The sequence below is a fragment of the Oryza glaberrima genome, chromosome 1, assembly GCF_000147395.1.
Source record: "Oryza glaberrima chromosome 1, OglaRS2, whole genome shotgun sequence".
Classification (NCBI taxonomy): Eukaryota; Viridiplantae; Streptophyta; class Magnoliopsida; order Poales; family Poaceae; genus Oryza; species Oryza glaberrima.
Window position 1 is genome coordinate 33600226 of NC_068326.1, and position 16864 is coordinate 33617089.

At 46.5% G+C, this 16864-nt stretch overlaps 3 protein-coding genes across 4 annotated transcripts; all 3 read right to left on the minus strand.

Annotated features, from left to right (window-relative positions):
• Positions 1-1309: 1309 nt before the first annotated feature.
• On the minus strand, positions 1310-5062 carry LOC127779357 (calmodulin-binding receptor-like cytoplasmic kinase 2). Of its 2 annotated transcripts, none has more exons than XM_052306100.1 (6): positions 4370-5062; positions 3597-3820; positions 3323-3491; positions 2787-2876; positions 2013-2311; positions 1310-1926 (listed from the first exon to the last, which is right to left on the minus strand). In XM_052306100.1, the coding sequence occupies exons 1-6, from the start codon at positions 4650-4652 to the stop codon at positions 1633-1635; spliced, it is 1359 nt and encodes a 452-aa protein (XP_052162060.1). In that variant the 5' UTR covers positions 4653-5062; the 3' UTR covers positions 1310-1632. The 2 variants fall into 2 exon arrangements, with proteins under 2 accessions (XP_052162060.1, XP_052162052.1); XM_052306092.1 differs by having other exon boundaries at positions 3597-3823.
• Positions 5063-5128: 66 nt separating this feature from the next.
• On the minus strand, positions 5129-8943 carry LOC127779350 (probable anion transporter 3, chloroplastic). Its single transcript, XM_052306087.1, has 8 exons — positions 8445-8943; positions 7793-8019; positions 7318-7681; positions 7172-7216; positions 6929-7075; positions 6368-6505; positions 6226-6259; positions 5129-6140 (listed from the first exon to the last, which is right to left on the minus strand). Exons 1-8 carry the CDS (start codon positions 8862-8864, stop codon positions 5956-5958), a joined length of 1560 nt encoding a protein of 519 aa, XP_052162047.1. The 5' UTR covers positions 8865-8943; the 3' UTR covers positions 5129-5955.
• Positions 8944-14246: 5303 nt separating this feature from the next.
• Positions 14247-16633, minus strand: LOC127767684 (protein OCTOPUS-like). Its single transcript, XM_052293139.1, has one exon. It carries the CDS (start codon positions 16586-16588, stop codon positions 14633-14635), a length of 1956 nt encoding a protein of 651 aa, XP_052149099.1. The 5' UTR covers positions 16589-16633; the 3' UTR covers positions 14247-14632.
• Positions 16634-16864: the final 231 nt, after the last annotated feature.

Sequence of the window (16864 nt, forward strand, 5' to 3'; positions counted from 1 at the left end):
CTATTATACTATGTGGTTTTCCATATCAATCCCACATATGCTTGATTAGGGCTATTATCTCACGAGGGGCATGAAGCCCTGAACCAGTATAATTCTTGTCTTTTTGTGTGCTTGATATCGTATCGTGTAGATCCTCGTACCAACGTATACCCCAGTACTCTCAAAATACGGTCTACGGGTATCCCCGTCGACAACCAGTCACCTGGTCCTTTTCCTAACTAAGAACGAGCATGAGATCGGTTTAGTTTTCTCTTAATAATGTGATGGATATCTAAGGGCTTATTTAACAAGGTTCAACTCCACTTTAAAGATTTGGATCTGAAGCGTAGTGGTGGAGCAGCCTAAATTCCACTATATCTCTCTAGTTTATTTTATCAGAGCACATCAGCCCACTCCGCTCCCATTCTGGATGGAGCTGAACCTGTTTGGTTGTGCTCTAGTTCCAAGAGATGTGAAGTTAGAGTTGTAGCTCTGCCAAACAACCCATAAGATGTTTCCTATGACCCATATAACAAGTTTTTACTGGATTGAGATCAGCTGCAGTGGTAACTACAACTGCAACTTAGGACTGCACATATCTTCAGCCATTCATTTTGATGATCAGCGGTCTAGATTTACCGCTAGAATGATCAAACTACAGAATGATAGTAATATTTTATTCTATAGTACTTTTGCTACAGTGCTCTGACTATTCTGTGCCATCCGATTCAGATCAAACGGTAGCTGCTATGACTGCATAAGTTGCAGTCAGTACTACTACTTCACCTGATCCGAATCCGTTTTTACTGTACACTGGTGGTACAAATGATCTTACGTTTGATATTTCTGTCACCCAATTCTACTTACTGGCTACTAATCTGAATCAAATTTCACACAGGGATGAGTTTAAAGAAAAAATCACACTGGGACATAACCATTATGCCAACTCTTGGGCAAGCTCATTACATATTGGCCTAAATCCTGTATTACAACCAACCTTGTTGGCAGCCTACCTTCAGACTGGATGCCTGTTGCTAACAGCTTATTTGAAAATACTCTCCGTTCCATAAATTTTAACGTTTTGAAAAAAGGTTGAAGTCGATATTTTATAATTTTGAGTACCAATAACTTTAAAAGTATTTAGTTTAAAGGTACTTAAACAATACATATAGATTGCCTTACAAAATACTATGATAAAAGTAAAAAATATATTTATTATATATATTATAATAGAAAAATATAGTTAAAGATGCATTTTAAAGACCACATCATTGTCCAAAACGTTATGAATTATGGAATCCAAGAGAGTATAGTTATGCAAGCACTCCTATTTCTTTTCTCCAAACTCCTTTTAATCATCAATGTAACTTAACCTTCAGACTTCAATCCAAATTCAAACCAAATAACATAGATATGTACTCCCTTTGTTCTAAAAAGATTTAAATCTTAGATATGAATCTGAACAGGATTTAAACTTTTTTGGAACATTAATACAAATTTTGACGTAAGCTTGCCCAAAGTTTCTTTACAAAGTACAACGCGCGCATTCTGAACTTCTGATGACATATGATCCCATTCCCAACTTCCCTCGTAGACAAGCATTCCCAATTCCCCATCGGGCAACGGCTCCGGTGCGGCGGTGCCCAACCCGTACTACTCCTTCAGGCTCGTGATCGACGGCCCGTACGTGGAGCCGTCGTGCCGCTTCCCTCTGGCGCCTGCGGCGGCGGCGGCGGTGGCGCGCTGCTGCTCGTGCTGGAAGTCGCGCCGGATGGACCAGAGGACCTCGGCGCAACGCCGCATGGCAGGGCGCGCCGCGCGGTCCGGCACGGTGCACTCGGCCGCCAGCGCCATCACTTTCTCCATGGCCGCCACCACCGCGCTGGTCCTCCGCATCCGGGCGTCCATCGCCACCACCGCGTCGCCGTCCCGGCACTTCCGCAGCGCCTGCGTCCACACGGTAATTTCGTCGAACATCTTTCGTGCAACAACTTGGGAAACGTTAAACGTGGCAGTTAGGATGTGGTTTTTACCCATTGCGTGGTGAGGCGTTGGTGGCGGCCGCGGCCGCGCTCGATGGGGCGTCGGCCGGTGAGGAGCTCCACGAGGAGGACGCCGAAGGAGTAGACGTCGCTGCGGTCGGTGAGTTGGTTCGTCCGCATGTACTCTGGGTCTACGTATCCTGCAGTGCCCTTCACCATTGTTGAGACGTGCGTTGCTTCAGTGTTGTCAGGCGCTAGCCGTGCGAAGCCGAAATCGGCCACCTTTGCTCTAAGTTGATCAGTTAGGAGAATGTTGGATGACTTGATGTCACGGTGGATGATTGGATGGTCTGCATGCCCAATTGCACATTGTTGTGAAATGCCATCAGAAATTAGAACGCTAGCAATTTGGTATCATTTTAGGTACCGATAGTAGATAAATTCTGTGGGTTCTAATTTTAATGTGTACAACTTCTCAAAAAAAATTCTCACCTTGAATGTGTGCTTATGTAATTAAATATGGCGATGACATGATTTATAGGTGTTCAGGGCTTTAACTATGCAACGCTTTTGAGCTCACAAAGGGGTCAAACATGAATGCCAACATATTCATGCTATACGCATAGTGCTACTGTAGGTTTATTCAGGACAATTGCAGATTTCCTCTAGGGAAGTCAGCTTCTCAAAAAAAAAGAAGACGTGCTTGTTGATAAGAGAGAGCTATGCCTATGCTAATTGCAATAGAGACTTGTTTCAGTTATATCATGTAAAAATTGTGTGGTCTACCTTACTCCTGGGGGAAAAAAATGAAATTAAACATGGTACCTGTATATCCATGTAAGTACGAGACAGCATGAACTATGTCAATAGCGATGTTGAGACGCTGCGAAAATTCCAATGGTTCTCCTCGCAATCCTGAACAGTGGAAAAGGTTGTGTTTCTAATTATTTTCAAAGGAGTTTCTGAAAAGAAAAAATAACATTGCATCCTACGACATAATTTGTGTCCCCAAATGTTGAATAATAGATTGAATATCAACAATATTATTAAGTTCTTTAACTATCATTCTTTTATAAAACAAGGGCATGAGCTCTGCCTCATTTCACTAATAGAATAAAGCACTTGCACTAAAAACACTTACTTATCTGTTACTTCTAGAACTTACTCTGACTTGTACTAAAAACACTTGCATATGTACATCATGCTTAGGGGATCAACATAGGAAGATGTCAGTGCATTTTGGATTGCAATATATTATTTTGGTGCTTAATGCCATTCAATTCTAGTGACTTCTATCTTTTGACCTATTTTAGCAATATTATTATGAATTTAAGCATGTGTATTGCTCTTGTTTGACATACCATCCAAGTGTTCACGAAGTGATCCATTGTTGACATACTCAACCAGAATTAGGCGTTCATCCTCATGTTCTAGGTACCCAAGAAACTTCACCAAGTTTAAATGCTCAACCTTTGACAATGTCTGTATTTCACTTCTGAACTCTTCAGATAGGTGCCTGTCATACATATTCTGCGAGTTCCAGGTTTTACATGAAAAATGTTCATCCATTTAGTTGCTATAAGTAATCTGCTAGTAAATATTTTGCTCTTGTATTTGAGGAATTCAACTACAAACCTTAGTTGCTCTCTTTACAGCTATGATGGATCCATCCCTGAGCTTCCCCTTATATACAGTGCCAAAATTTCCTAGCCCAATTCTGTTTTGTTCACTGAAGTTTGAAGTAGCCATACAAATTTCCTGAAATGAGCATTGTTCTTGCCATGACTTCTTTTGACTGTCATCGCCTCTCTGTCTGGATGTATTAGTGCTTGTGCTACTTGCTGACGAGATTCTTGAGACTACTGAAAACCACTGGAAACTTTCAACATCTTATTTGCAATAAATTACTCTCAACCTTTTTGCTTGAACAATTGAACAGTTGATTGTTAAATACAGAACAATTGATAATTGAGTAGTAATATATGCTTGTTGGTTTTTGAAAGACATTTGTCTTCAATAAAAGAACCATACATGGACAAGGTACTTAGCTGAATTATATCTATATTCAAGATCAATGAGAAATAGGAGAGTAGGTGCTTCTCTAAATTCCTGGTGCGAGTACCTACAAGCTCATGTTGGTCTCGTTAAAGAGAAACTATCATGCCATATTGCTTTTATAACTCAAATTACAATTTTGATCCAGATTGATTCAGTTCTGATATTATGCTGCAATTCTGCAGTATTGCACTTTTCATGTACGGCAAATCCTAAAAATCCAACCACATCTAACTTGGAAATATAGATATATCTTATGTTGTTTGTATGCAAAGATCATAATATGATTAATGATTTCGTAACTGCAGAAATAGATGTTTGATTGATAAATCAAGAAAGGAAGGTGAGCTTACTTGAACTAATAGAAATATCATGGCCATCGTTTGAGGGCTTGACATGTCCTTCCTTGATTTTGGATTGACGAGGAGCAAAACAGCTTGTGCATCCCCCTGTAATTGTGTCAACTACCTCCCAGAATGATCTTGAGCTTTTGCCATTCTTGCTAACCTTAGGGGGGGAACGAGCTGCATAGGTGGATGTCCAGGAGAACCCAGGATCTGACTGAAACTCATGGTTGAAACTAGTAGACTCTCTCCCTTGGCTGGTGCTTGATGCCCCGCGGCGTCCTGCTTGCATAATCGATGGGATTTAGAGATACTGCTCCCGAGTAATCAGGTAACATGTTTCTTTGGTTATTTCCTTAAGGACTTTTGCAGACGAAGAGTCGAATGCAGTGGACTCATTCAAGTCTGACCGAGTGCACGCCACTGCATAATAATCATATGAAAATAGTAGTTGGTATGGGAGTTCCAGGTCAACCCAATGGGATAGGTGCATATTTATGCATGACAACTACAGTTCGTGGAGATTTAATATTGGAGGATCGATGTCACTGTCTGAATTTATAGGGATGATCATTCTTTGAAGGAGAGAACTGAACCAGGGCATCATTCTCTGCTTAAGTTCGAACACAAGTCAAGTAGCACCGTCTTTTCTGGCTCGATGCTACCAGCCTGCCACTGTGCCATAGCCCATAGGTAGTCTTCACTTCCCATCATCCCAAATGCTACTCGTAAAGATTCAAGATTTTGATCGTAGCAACTGCGATGCATGATAGCTTCTGAGCACAGTAAAAGTACTAAAATAACATGTATCTTGAAATTGTTGATATGATCGTTTATCATGAACTGGATAAAACTGTGAATCAAAGAGAGTACTTAACAACCCTACAGTGGGGCAAATTCGACCATTATATCCCTTATATCACACCCTTCATTTGCGTGTATGGCTAGTCAACGAGACTTCTCTCTCTCTCTCTCTCTCTCTCAGCTATTCCCCATGCGGGAATTCTAATTTTTAACAGAAGGAAACTGAAAATCCTTGCAATTCGTTGGATCTTTAAAGCCATCCACATGTTGTGGCATTTACAAAGTCGAAGGTGCCCTATGAGGCTATGACTGTTGAGTCATTTTTTCTATTAACTATAAAACTATAAAGGACTAAAACGTATTCCATCTATTTTCCATTTAAAAACTTGACAACCCTCATCAAACCGTGCTTGATTCCAAGCTTAATTCTTGTCAAGTGCCAATCATTTTCAGATCTCTACAACTAATATTACCACACCTATCCTTGACTCACATTTTGGACTCTCCAGTCATTAGTTCTGTGTAACTGCTTCAGCTATCCTTGACTCACATTTTGGACTCTCCAGTCTCCATAGTACGAAAACTCGAATGATCACAGTAGCTGGTTCCATTTTTTTCTTCACTGCTACCCCTACTAAGTGGAAGCACAATGCCATAATCGGTAGACGTCATAACTCTGTTTGCTTGTGTGTGCATGGAGCTTTCCAATAGCATACCAGAAGATGATGGCACATAATTCTCCAACCAATCATCATATTCTAGGATAGCAACTGTAGATTTTCTCTTAGGCGCTAGCCAGTGCCATCAAAATCAACACGCTCTCCAGTAGCAAATATATCCCAGAACAGTGTGCTACTGAAGTATAGAAGAGATGTTAATATTAAAAATCCACGGAAAGAACCCATCCGATCGACAAAGAAACCTGCTCCAACAGTTCCTAAAATGGCAGCAAATGTTCCAGCTGTATTTGACATTCCTGTGAATAAAAAATCATCGATTAAACACTTAATTCTGACAGAATAAAGTGCATAACAAAAGCAACGAGTGAACATATTTATTACCATGTAGCACTCCAGCATATTGTGGAGCAATCTCCTGATAAAAGTTTAGGAATGAATTGTATCAGAGGGTAAAAGAGAATCCAAATTGAGGGGGAAAACAGAAAAGATTCATATAGTACATGGCATAACGAGTGTAAAATACCTGAAGATTTACTAGAAAACCTGAGTGACCAAAGGACTTCAAACCTACAGCGATAGTAAGCCAAGCAGAAGCGATGACTGGACTCTTTGCTGCATTTAGTCCAAGAAGAGCCACACCAGGACCCACAAAGCCAATTGTCTGCAAAAGGCATAGTAAATAGTCAACTTGAGCTTCATTAGAGGCAAATTGGATAAACGTTCATTACTGATTAAAACAAACAAATTGCCAATATCACAGAAAATGACATTTCTTTTTTATAAAACAGCAGTATGGCTTACCAATGTGAGAAAGGTGACATGGATACTTCATTAGTTATGGGTTTATTTAATAAAGGTTCAATCAAGAGAAAAGAGGTATCTTGGTAGAACAAATTATTCATGAGGTTTCACCTATGTCAGTAATTGAGTAGTGTAAAACAAATTATGTTACTTTAAGCATAGCATATTATGTGTTACATTCTATACGAATGTGGAGGTGCACCCACGACCATATAAATGACATAAATGAAAATTATACATATCACCCTCCATTTATATAACCTGAAATTATTCAACAGCCCACCTGCATTATCTTCCGAGTCAAAGTGATGCTTGTACCATTTTGGATAAGCCTGTCTGATACAACACCAGCAACATAGCCTAAAAGTGCCATCATGACCCAGGGGAGTGCACTAAACCATGCAGCTTCTCTCAGATTAACATGATATATCTGATCACCATCGATAGCAGATTAGCAGTATTACAAAAATGTTGGGAGATTTTTAATTTTCTTTATTCAGCACTCTGAAACTGAATGAGGACTTACTGTTTTGAAATACACTGGCATCCATGAAAGAATGACAAAATAACCCTAAAAATATAGCACAGCACTTAAGAAATTATCTTAAATGAATAAATAATGCTTTTGACGTGACAGAACCAAACCAATAAAAGTGTGTTTATAGGAGTTACCCAACTATGCATAGCATTTGCAGAAATTAAAGCCCATGTTGGCCATTTAGAGAGTAGCTTGCTGAAAGGAGGGACCTTTCGTAATCTTTCACCTCCAGATTGAGTTTTTACCAATTTCTGACCCCTGGTTATATAATCTAGTTCATGTGCTGATATTTGTGCATTTTCACCTGGAGTCCCTGATATAGCAGATATCCACACCAACACCCATAGAAATCCAAATAATCCAAATATCACAAATGGTCCAAAAATTCCAGCTCGTGACATGATGATAGGGGAAAGAAGTAAACCAATGGTATTGCCAAGCTGAAAACCAGCCATTGCAATCCCGACAGCACTTGATCGCTCTGTGCGAGGAAACCACCTATAAGAAAAGACTTGAACCAATTAGTTTCCTAAACAGGGCAGCAATGCAAACACATAATATTAGGTTGTGGCGAAAACGTGAAGATTGATAAATGATCAAAAGAAATACCTCAACACCATGTTGTTCATACTTGGGAGTGCCACCCCTTCTGCCATACCCAGCAGAACTCTAGTTGAGAGGAACAACCAGAGAGAGCGAGCAGCTGCCCAAGGGGAGAGGAATGTAGCCAAGGACCATAGAGCCACACCATAAGCCATAACTCGCTTTCCGCCATAGTAGTCGACCAGTGCTCCACCAATTATTGGTGACACCAGATAACCCCAAAGGAAGGATGACTGTTTGGAGTGTCAACAATTCATTAACTCGGTGATATCACCATACTGTACAGATAGGATGCATAGAAACCATTGGTAGTTCATGCTACTTCCTCAAATGCGACATTATTTATACTAGAATGCTTGATTGTCTCAAGTTCTCTTGAAGAAATAAAATGATGATATTAAGAATGAAGTTTAAAACGATTGACTAAACTAAACTGACAAAGAAAAAAAAAATCTTCCTCCTCCATTTGAAGGAAATGAACTAAATTTACAGTAGCCACAGCATCATTAAACCTGATTATATGACCGCATCATTAAATGAATAACATTGCATTTCAATCTTTCTAACATCAGCACACATTCTATGACGACCCGTGTATGTGCATCTGTACCTGCAGCCAAACAAATGTAGACAGAATTGACTAAAGCTGGGGAGGGACCTGCACGACGCCGGCGAAGGACGGGGTCCATCCGTACGCCTGCGACAGCGGCACGATGGCGACGGACATGACGACGCGGTCGGCGTTGCAGAGCGCGAGAGCCAGCCCCAGCATCGCCGCCACCTTCACCCTCTCGGACGTCACGAACTCCGCCAACACCGCCTGGGCCTCGGCTCCGCCGCCGGGCGAAGCCCCAGGAAGCGACGTAGCGGGAGGAGGCGGCCTGGACAGACGCCGGGGAGGCGCAAAGGGAAGTGGATGCGCCGGCGGGAGGCGGCCGTGCGGCAGCCATGTAGGCGGAGGTAGCGCCCTGCCGAGGACCAGAGTAGGGAGGCGGCGGCGGCGGCCGGAGACGAAGGGAGGAGCGGAAAGGGGCAGGAGCGAGCGGGCCAAGGGGAGCAGTTGGCCCGGAGGAGCCATCCCTTCCTTCGTCCTCTCCTCCGGCGAAGGGGAAGCCGGCGGAGGGAGCGGAAGTGATGGATGATTCCGATGAAGTGGATTGGTGGAGTGACGTGTCAGATGCACGGGCCGTCTTTTTTTTTTTTTGGTCGCGGTTGGTGGCGGCGGAAACGGGCTTGGGCCTGGCCTAAACTGGACCATCTAGAAGCCCATACGGCCCCATTGACAATCAAAGGCTCCCTATTTTCCGCTTCGTATTCTGCTCTCATCGAAGGCATTGAATGTGATAACCAACCTCGAAAATAGGCTCCCGCATCGCGTAACCTACCTATAAAATTGGAGAGAAAGCGAAGAAAACGAATCGCTCGCACCGGTAGACGGCACAGTACTAGTAGATCGGAAGGCGAGAGCCGAGAGGGCGAGTATGTCGTCGACGCCCGCGGCGGCGGACACGGCCGAGACGGATCAGGCTGACCTGAAGCCAGTGAAGGCTGAGCCGGGGACCGGCCCTGGCCTGATCACCATCACGGTGACGAGCCAGACCTTCGCCGACGTCTACTTCGCCATCAAGCCGCGGGTCAAGCTGCGGCGGGTCATGGACCTCTACTGCGGCAAGCACTCGCTCGACCCCAAGACCGTCAAGTTCATCGACGACGACGGCCGCTTCGTCCGGTCCGAGCAGACGCCGGAGGAAGTCGGGCTGCAGGACGGCAGCACGATCTCGCTCGCGATCGACCAGCAGGGCGGCGCGTGCATCTGCGAGAACTAGCTAGGCTTCCTGGTTAATTTGCGCCCCCCCCCCCCCCCCCCCCCTAAGCCGTTGCTCTATGTATTGATCGTTGGCACACTTAAATTTGCCTCTTGCACAACATTTTTAGATGTGCGGTGTAATTTTCAGTATTGTTAAGTGTCCACGACACATTATTACGACACATTATTACTGAACACCTCCCGCATTCTCCGATTCACAAGAGTTTACAGTGAATTGCGCTGGTGGTATCTAAACTTATGAGTTGTACACAATTTAGTCTGCAAACTTAAAAAACATTTGTTTTAGTATATTACCGTAGGAAGTGCATGTAGACGAAGGCAAAATGGTTATACCAAGACTAATCTTGTGAAGTTGAACGCTAGGTACTTACGTAGGATGCAATGCAAACACACGGTATTAAGGCCTGTTCACTTTGATGCCATTTTCACCATTTAAAGCATACCATTTTTTTGATATAGTTGTCAAAAAAATATCTACATTTAGTTTGTTGCCAAATTTGATTAATACATAAGAAATTCTGTCTCAGTAAGGTTCATTTTGTTTACAATCTGAACATGCCCTTAGTATCTGATAAGGATGGTACATTGGTGAATACGTGTTTGGTCAACCATATAATATAAGATGTATAGAAATAGATTAATGTCTAAGATAGGAATAGATGAAGGAAAAAAATACATAGAGTTATTACCTGATAATAACATGAGCTTCTTAGTTACACATGTGGCACTATAATCATTGTGCACTTTATCAATATACTCCCTACGTTTTCTTTACTGTTTTAAAAAATAATAGTGATAGTGGTAGAATTATCATGTGCGACCTGTGAAAAGTGAGAAAAAACTTTGCCTTTTTTAGCCTTACAAGCTAGACCCCACACAAGAAAAATATGAGAATCAAATACCTTTATTAAAGAAATTTTTGTTGCTCTATGATATATAGATAATAGGAATAATTTCTTTTACAGGCTATAGAAATGTATACAATGAACGTTTTTTTATTAAAATATATGTTGCAACACACGAGTATTATACTAGTAAAATATAATATTTATTAGTTTTTACATGGTAACTAACATTATACATTATACTTTGACCATTAATTTTTAAAACTATATTGTCAACGACCATATACAATTAACGACGCTATACACATTTTCTGAACTTATTTAGGATAGGAGGGGTATATTTTTATTGTTAAACTATTAGTCACAATTTTTAAATATTGATTTTACGAAAACTAAAGATGTCTTATATGTTTAAATTGAGAGTTTGTTAAGCCCATGAATCCAACAATTATAATATGCAAAAATTGTTTCCATCCATAAAAAAAAATACTATCATAGTTTTCTAATTCCAGGATTATTAAGCTCTAGCTTTTTGGGAACTTTACTTTGTTTAATTTTCTTGGAAAATGGAAAAAACCACCCCATAAGTCACTTGAAGTTTGACATTTTACCTCGTAAATCATTTTGTTGCAAATGCTATCTGCTCAGTTTTTGTTGTAAAACCACCCCAATACGCATATGTTTAACTAAATCAGCCTGTTATCACTTATGTAGAGTCAATCTTGTACGAGTGCTTGCATTAGATTTATTCTTCGTTAAATTGTTTTCTGTGCATGTGGCGAAACTCAGCCTGACAACATTTAAGCTCTCATTAGCATTTCTATTTATGGAATCTTTTAAAAAAGTATCAAAAAACTATACCCTAGAAAATAATTTTGGTGAAGATCACATTGACGGCTCATGATTTATGAAAACTTGTTGATTTGGTTAGACATGTGCACACTTGGATGGTTTTTATAGCAAAACTGATTAGGTATATTAGCATTTTCAATAAAATGACTTTATAAGGTGAAATGTCAAACTTCAAGTGATTTTACAAATTTCCCTTCATAATATGATTAAAAACTTATCAACGGGTTAAGATGGCCGGTGGCATTTAAGACAAGACACACTTGATGTTGGCCGCCCCTCATCTAGGGATCGACTTTAGCAGTTTCATATAAAGCGTGTTCGCTTATAAGAGCGAGTACAATAACATGCTACAAAGTTAGTTATATGTACATGTGGAGAAGATTAGAGAATAGATAAGGAAAATGTGCTACATATTTAATTGTAGCCAGCTGCAGCACGAACTCCAAAACGTTATGTGTGTATGAGAGGTAGGACAATATATTAATTATGTAGCATATATTTATAGGTAGCTAAATTTTATAAATGAGCTAATTAAATTGGCTATAAATGATTTGGAGCTAATTGTTGGCTATACTATTAAACTTGCTCTAAGCCATGCAAACTGAGCAAAGTGTTAAACATTTTCAGCCTCTGCACTTTTATGGTTATATGCATATATTTTGACAAACTAATATGGTGAAATAAAATAGGGACGGGATAAACGAAAATTGTGTATCAAGGCCAGCCCAATGCAATCTCATTAAGCCTTAGATGACCATAGTACCAATGCATCGGGAAGTTTGAAGGTTAAAATGAGGTGAAGGTCAAAAACATTGCATCGGGAAACTTAAAGCTCTGCTTATTTGTGAAGAAATAAGGATATGTTTAGATCCATTTGGAATGGCAAATAAGGATATGTTTAGAAATAAGCTTAGTGAGGACTGAGAAGTGACATGGTCGGACAACACTTGTGTCATCGAATGTCTCCACACATCGATCGACCTTCTCGGCGGGCAGTACTATCGCCATATCTGCTTTGTTTCTCACCGTGCTGCCATGCGACAGTGGCACAGTGCAGTGCATGCAGCTACAGTGCCAGACTGCAGGAACCGGACACGGGATGGAGAGTGCAGAAGGCAAACAGGGCGATAACACGCTGATTTCTCGACAGGGCGTAGTAGTAGTTTGTTGCATGCGATGGGGTCGGGGACTCCTGATCGATCGGTTGATCGTCTTGCTAGTTGCTACTGCCGCCACACATCCTCTGTCTCTCACTCCCTGATCGAGGCTGGCTTAAGTACGTACGGTCAATGCATATGCGTCATTCACCATGCCATTGCATATCCTCGGCGGTACACGCGTCATTCACCATGCCATTGCATATCCTCGGCGGTACACGGAATAGTCCGATGCGTGCAGTTTGCACGAGCCATCTGATCGAGAATCAATGCTCCACGCATGGAGAAAGAAAAATTCGGAGTAGTAGGACTTGTTTGTTTCGTTCGTTTTATCGTGTCACTCTGATTGCAGAATCGGAATTTCCATGCAACCCCAGGCAATGACACAAAACAGCAGCCTGCATTCAGCAGGGCCATGTCTACGAATATGGCCCGTCTCTGATTGATGACGTAGCATAGCTCCATGCAGTCCGCAGGGGACTGTGCTACTAGTACGTCGACCGAAAACATGGGACACATTCCTGCAACGAATGAGACGACGGAGACGAGATGACCGACCGCCGTCAGCGTCAACGCGCTCTCATGCAAAAAAAAAAAAGGGGGGGGGGGGAGGGGGGGGGGGGGGGGGGGGAGGAGACCACCGTACCGCGCTAAACGGCGATGCGCCTGCGGCCGCTGCCTGCCTCCGGTGGTGGCGGTCGTACCGACGTCCAGTCGCGAGTCGAGCGTTCGGGCCTTCGGGGGGACACCGCGCCGGGTGCCACTGCACGCGGCGCGTACTAGTACTACCCAGCTCCGCACGGCGGAATCCGTGGCGTTTTTTACGTGAGACAGGCGATGCGACGCCTGCCGGTTCGTCGTGGTTTTTGGTTGGCGCAGCCGATGCAGGGGCGCTCGATTGACCCGCGGTCTCGTGCTTGTCTTTGCCATCATTCCGATCGATTCCACTGTGATCCGTTCGTTCCTGCGTGGGACGGTTTCCGTGACCGTGGGCCGCGGCCAATACTACTGGCGCTATGCCTTCGGTGAAAATGGCACCTCGCGCGGTTACAAACTTTACACCGATGAATGATTAAAGAGAACAGGATATAGAGTGAAATCCATGGTTCCATCCCAGCGGGAAAATGATTTGATTTGGCCGTTGCCTCATATCGATCTCATGGTGACCACTGACTTAGATCGTGCGGCGCACGTCTGTCGCCGAGATCACATGGCTGCAAACGCGGGCCGCGCCTTTGCGGATATCGCGGCTAACCGCTCACTAGCAAGTAGCTCATCCGAAAGCACGCAGCGGCGATGTGGCCGCCAAGCTGTGTGGCTGGCTGTGTCAGCATCTGCAGAGCTCCATCCAAGATCCACACGGAGCTCTAGTAGTAAAGCGAGGCAGCGACGCATCGACACGATGAGGGCCAAACGCCTGCGCGGCGCAAGAATTGCACGAAAGAAACAAGCGCGGGCGAGGGGGTGCGAGAGGGAGACGGGACGGCGACAACGGTGAGCCCCATCGGCAGTCGAGACGGTGGCGCCCTTTGCCGGCGGGCCAGAGGAATATATACGTGCCGCCTTTAACGGTTTCCGAGGCGGCGGCAACCCGAGCACGGCCACCTTTAAGGACCAATCACGTGCAGTGGCGAAGGGCCCGACCCTGGACACTGCTACGGTCGGAGCCGCATGAAGCAAGCACCGGCTCGCGCTCTAGTACTAACGTGTCCATGTCAAGCCCTCCCATCAGGTTCCCATGGAGCTCTCTCCCCACGGTCCAAAAGAACAAAAGAGTGGCTAGCTGCCTTGGGCCCTCGCATTTGACACTTGACACAAAGCGAACAAGTGATGATGCTACTCAAGTGTGACGCACCATCTGGTGGGGGACTCCCAACTCCTGAATTAGGATCTGTTTAAATCCAAATTTAGGTTGAACGAGACACTTTAGTAAGCTGCAACTCGTAGCCATGCTCGTACTTAGTCATAGAACTCATGGCAAGTCGACAACACGGTTGATTTAACGATATAAAACACGATACGGATAGAGGAATTTATGAGATGAATCGCGCGTTATCCACCCCCCCAAAATGGACAGAAAGAACAAGAAGCTTACAATAATACATGAAGATTTTATGGCTATGGCGGTATTATCCCCCCCTCCTTTTCGGCTGCAAGCGTGGCATTAGTACATCCGGAGTAGGCTACGGGCGAACGATTGCGAAGTCAGCTGCCGCCCGGCCTTGGCCGGCAGGCCGCCCCCGCCCCCGCCGCCGCCGCCGCCCCGCCGCGCACCACCGCCGCCGCCGCCGCTGCGCATCGGCGTCAGGTAGAAGCGCAGCATGCCGTTGTCCACGCGCCCCGGTGGCGAGTACCGCGCGCTGCGGTTACGCTCCAGCACGTGCTCCTCCCGACGCCTCGCGCTGCTCCCGTTGACGTCCACGTGGCTGCGCCTCGAGCTGCCAAGCCCGCCGCTGTTGCTGCTGAACGAGCTGCGCGCGCTCAAGTTGCTGTTGCACCGCTGCATCTTGGGGTTGTACCCACGGACGCGCAGGTCCGGCCACGCCTCCGAGAACGAGCGGTCGGCGATGTCGGACGGGCCGCCGCTCCGGCGGCCGGAGGCCCTCCGGTGAATGAACCCCCACAGGCTCCACGCCTTGCGCCACCGCCGTGGCTTCTTGGCGCTGCCGGGGCCTGACAAGGCGGCCTCCAAGCTCGCGGAGATGTCCTCGATGAGGGAGTTGGAGCTGAACCCACGGTCGAGCAGGTCCTCGGCATGGTGGAAGTGGTAGAACTCTGAGCCGCCGAGAGGGGATTCCTTGCCGTTAGCTATGGTGGTGGGTGCTGGTTTTGGCTCGGTGACTTCGAATGACGGCCTGCGCACGGAGCTGGAGCGTTCTAGGCTGCGGCGTCTCCTGGTCGAGGAATCCAAGTAGTAATCTCTTGTCTGCAAGGAGCCCCCTGGTGGGTCAATGTCGGCGTCGTCTTCCACCGGGATTTGGCCGTCAGAGCGCTCGACAATGGTGGCCGGGGTGTCCTCCAGGACGGACATCATAGGAGGGAGGCGGGAGAGCGGCGGAGGCGCGCGGCCGAGGCCAATGCCGGCGCCTGCACCAAACAAGTAGCCGTCCCATGACGCGCGTGGCTCGTCCCAGGAGAAGCCAGCGTCGTCGACGGACATGCGGCCGGCGTCCAGGGAGAAACGCGGGTCGGTGTCACACGAGCGACGGCCCCCGGCGAGTTCCGAGCCGGCCTCCCCCCGCAGACGCCTCCGCCGAAGGAACGATGGCTTGGACGGCTTCTCCGGCGGCGGCATTGCCGCAGCCGCCGCCTTGCTCACGGCGGCCTCCTTCTTGAGCTTCTGCTTGCGCCTCCATTTCTGCCACTTCTTGCTGAACACCGAGGCCGCGACCCAGAAGCTCTCTTTCAGGTCTTTCGTCGGCGGCTTCTTCGGCTGCGACGACTCGAAATCCATGTGATCCTTCATGGCCTTCCCTTCCCGGGCCACCACATTGGGCTCGGTTTCGATCTCCCCGGAGGTGTCCACCACAATGACGGGCTCCACCACCGGCATTATCTCATCGTGCTCCATGACGACGGGGATATCTTCGTCCAAGAAATCGTCCGGGATGAATGGTCGCGGCGGCGGCGGCGGCGGCTGTTGATGGGGAGGAGCAATGTCAGCGGCGGAAGATGACGACGGGACACGGCCACGGTCATCCTGGTGGAACAGCGACCACAACGTGCTGTGCCCACGCACGTCGCACGAGCGCCGCTGTGGCTCATCAGCTCTGGCGGTGCCGGCCGCCGCCGCAGCAGCAGCAGCCGCGAGCGCGTCCCCCCCGCGGCCGCACGAGAACGACTTGCAACGCCGAAGGTCCGGCAGCGACGCCCCGGCGCCGGCGACGGACGAGCCGCCGGCGCCGCCGCCGAACGGCCTGGCGAACAGGGACCGTATGGCCGACGTGGACTTGCGCCCAGGCGCGGAGGCCGCGGCGGCGGACGCCTCGAGCCCCGCGAGGCGCTCACGCAGGCACGCGGTGCAGAATCCGGTGAACGTCTCGTCCGGGTGCAGGTCGCAGCTCGTCGCCGCGGAGCGCCGGGCCGGCACCACCGGCGGGTCCAGCTGCAGCGTCGTCATCGTCACCGTCGCCGCTTCACCCTCTCCACCCCACCCCACCCCCCCACCCCCCACCACCACCCGGGCGTCACAATGCCACTAGCACCGTTGCGCCATTTACACTCGTGCTGCTGCTGCTGCTATGGTAAGGAAGCAGTTGTTGCGGGCACACGAGAGAGGGGAGCGGGGGTTTTAGAAGAAGGCGCGCGCATCGCCGCATCGGTGAAGAAGGGGAGGAGAGAGGAAAGCGAAAGTTAAAGGCGAATCACGGGCCCCGGCGAGGAGCGAAGGCCTCTC

Bases quoted from the DNA above. Each gene is read 5' to 3' on its own strand.
- LOC127779357 (XM_052306092.1), bottom strand. From the start codon at position 4,652: ATGCAAGCAGGACGCCGCGGGGCATCAAGCACCAGCCAAGGGAGAGAG. The intron at 3,492-3,596 runs GTTTGTAGTTGA...TGGAACTCGCAG, and splicing joins CTGTAAAGAGAGCAACTAAG to AATATGTATGACAGGCACCT. The intron at 2,312-2,786 runs GTACCATGTTTA...TTGGGCATGCAG, and splicing joins GTACTTACATGGATATACAG to ACCATCCAATCATCCACCGT.
- LOC127767684 (XM_052293139.1), bottom strand. From the start codon at position 16,588: ATGACGACGCTGCAGCTGGACCCGCCGGTGGTGCCGGCCCGGCGCTCC.
- LOC127779350 (XM_052306087.1), bottom strand. From the start codon at position 8,864: ATGGCTCCTCCGGGCCAACTGCTCCCCTTGGCCCGCTCGCTCCTGCCC. The intron at 7,682-7,792 runs GTATTTCTTTTG...CTTTTCTTATAG, and splicing joins ATGAACAACATGGTGTTGAG to GTGGTTTCCTCGCACAGAGC. The intron at 7,076-7,171 runs GTAAGTCCTCAT...GATGGTGATCAG, and splicing joins TGCCAGTGTATTTCAAAACA to ATATATCATGTTAATCTGAG.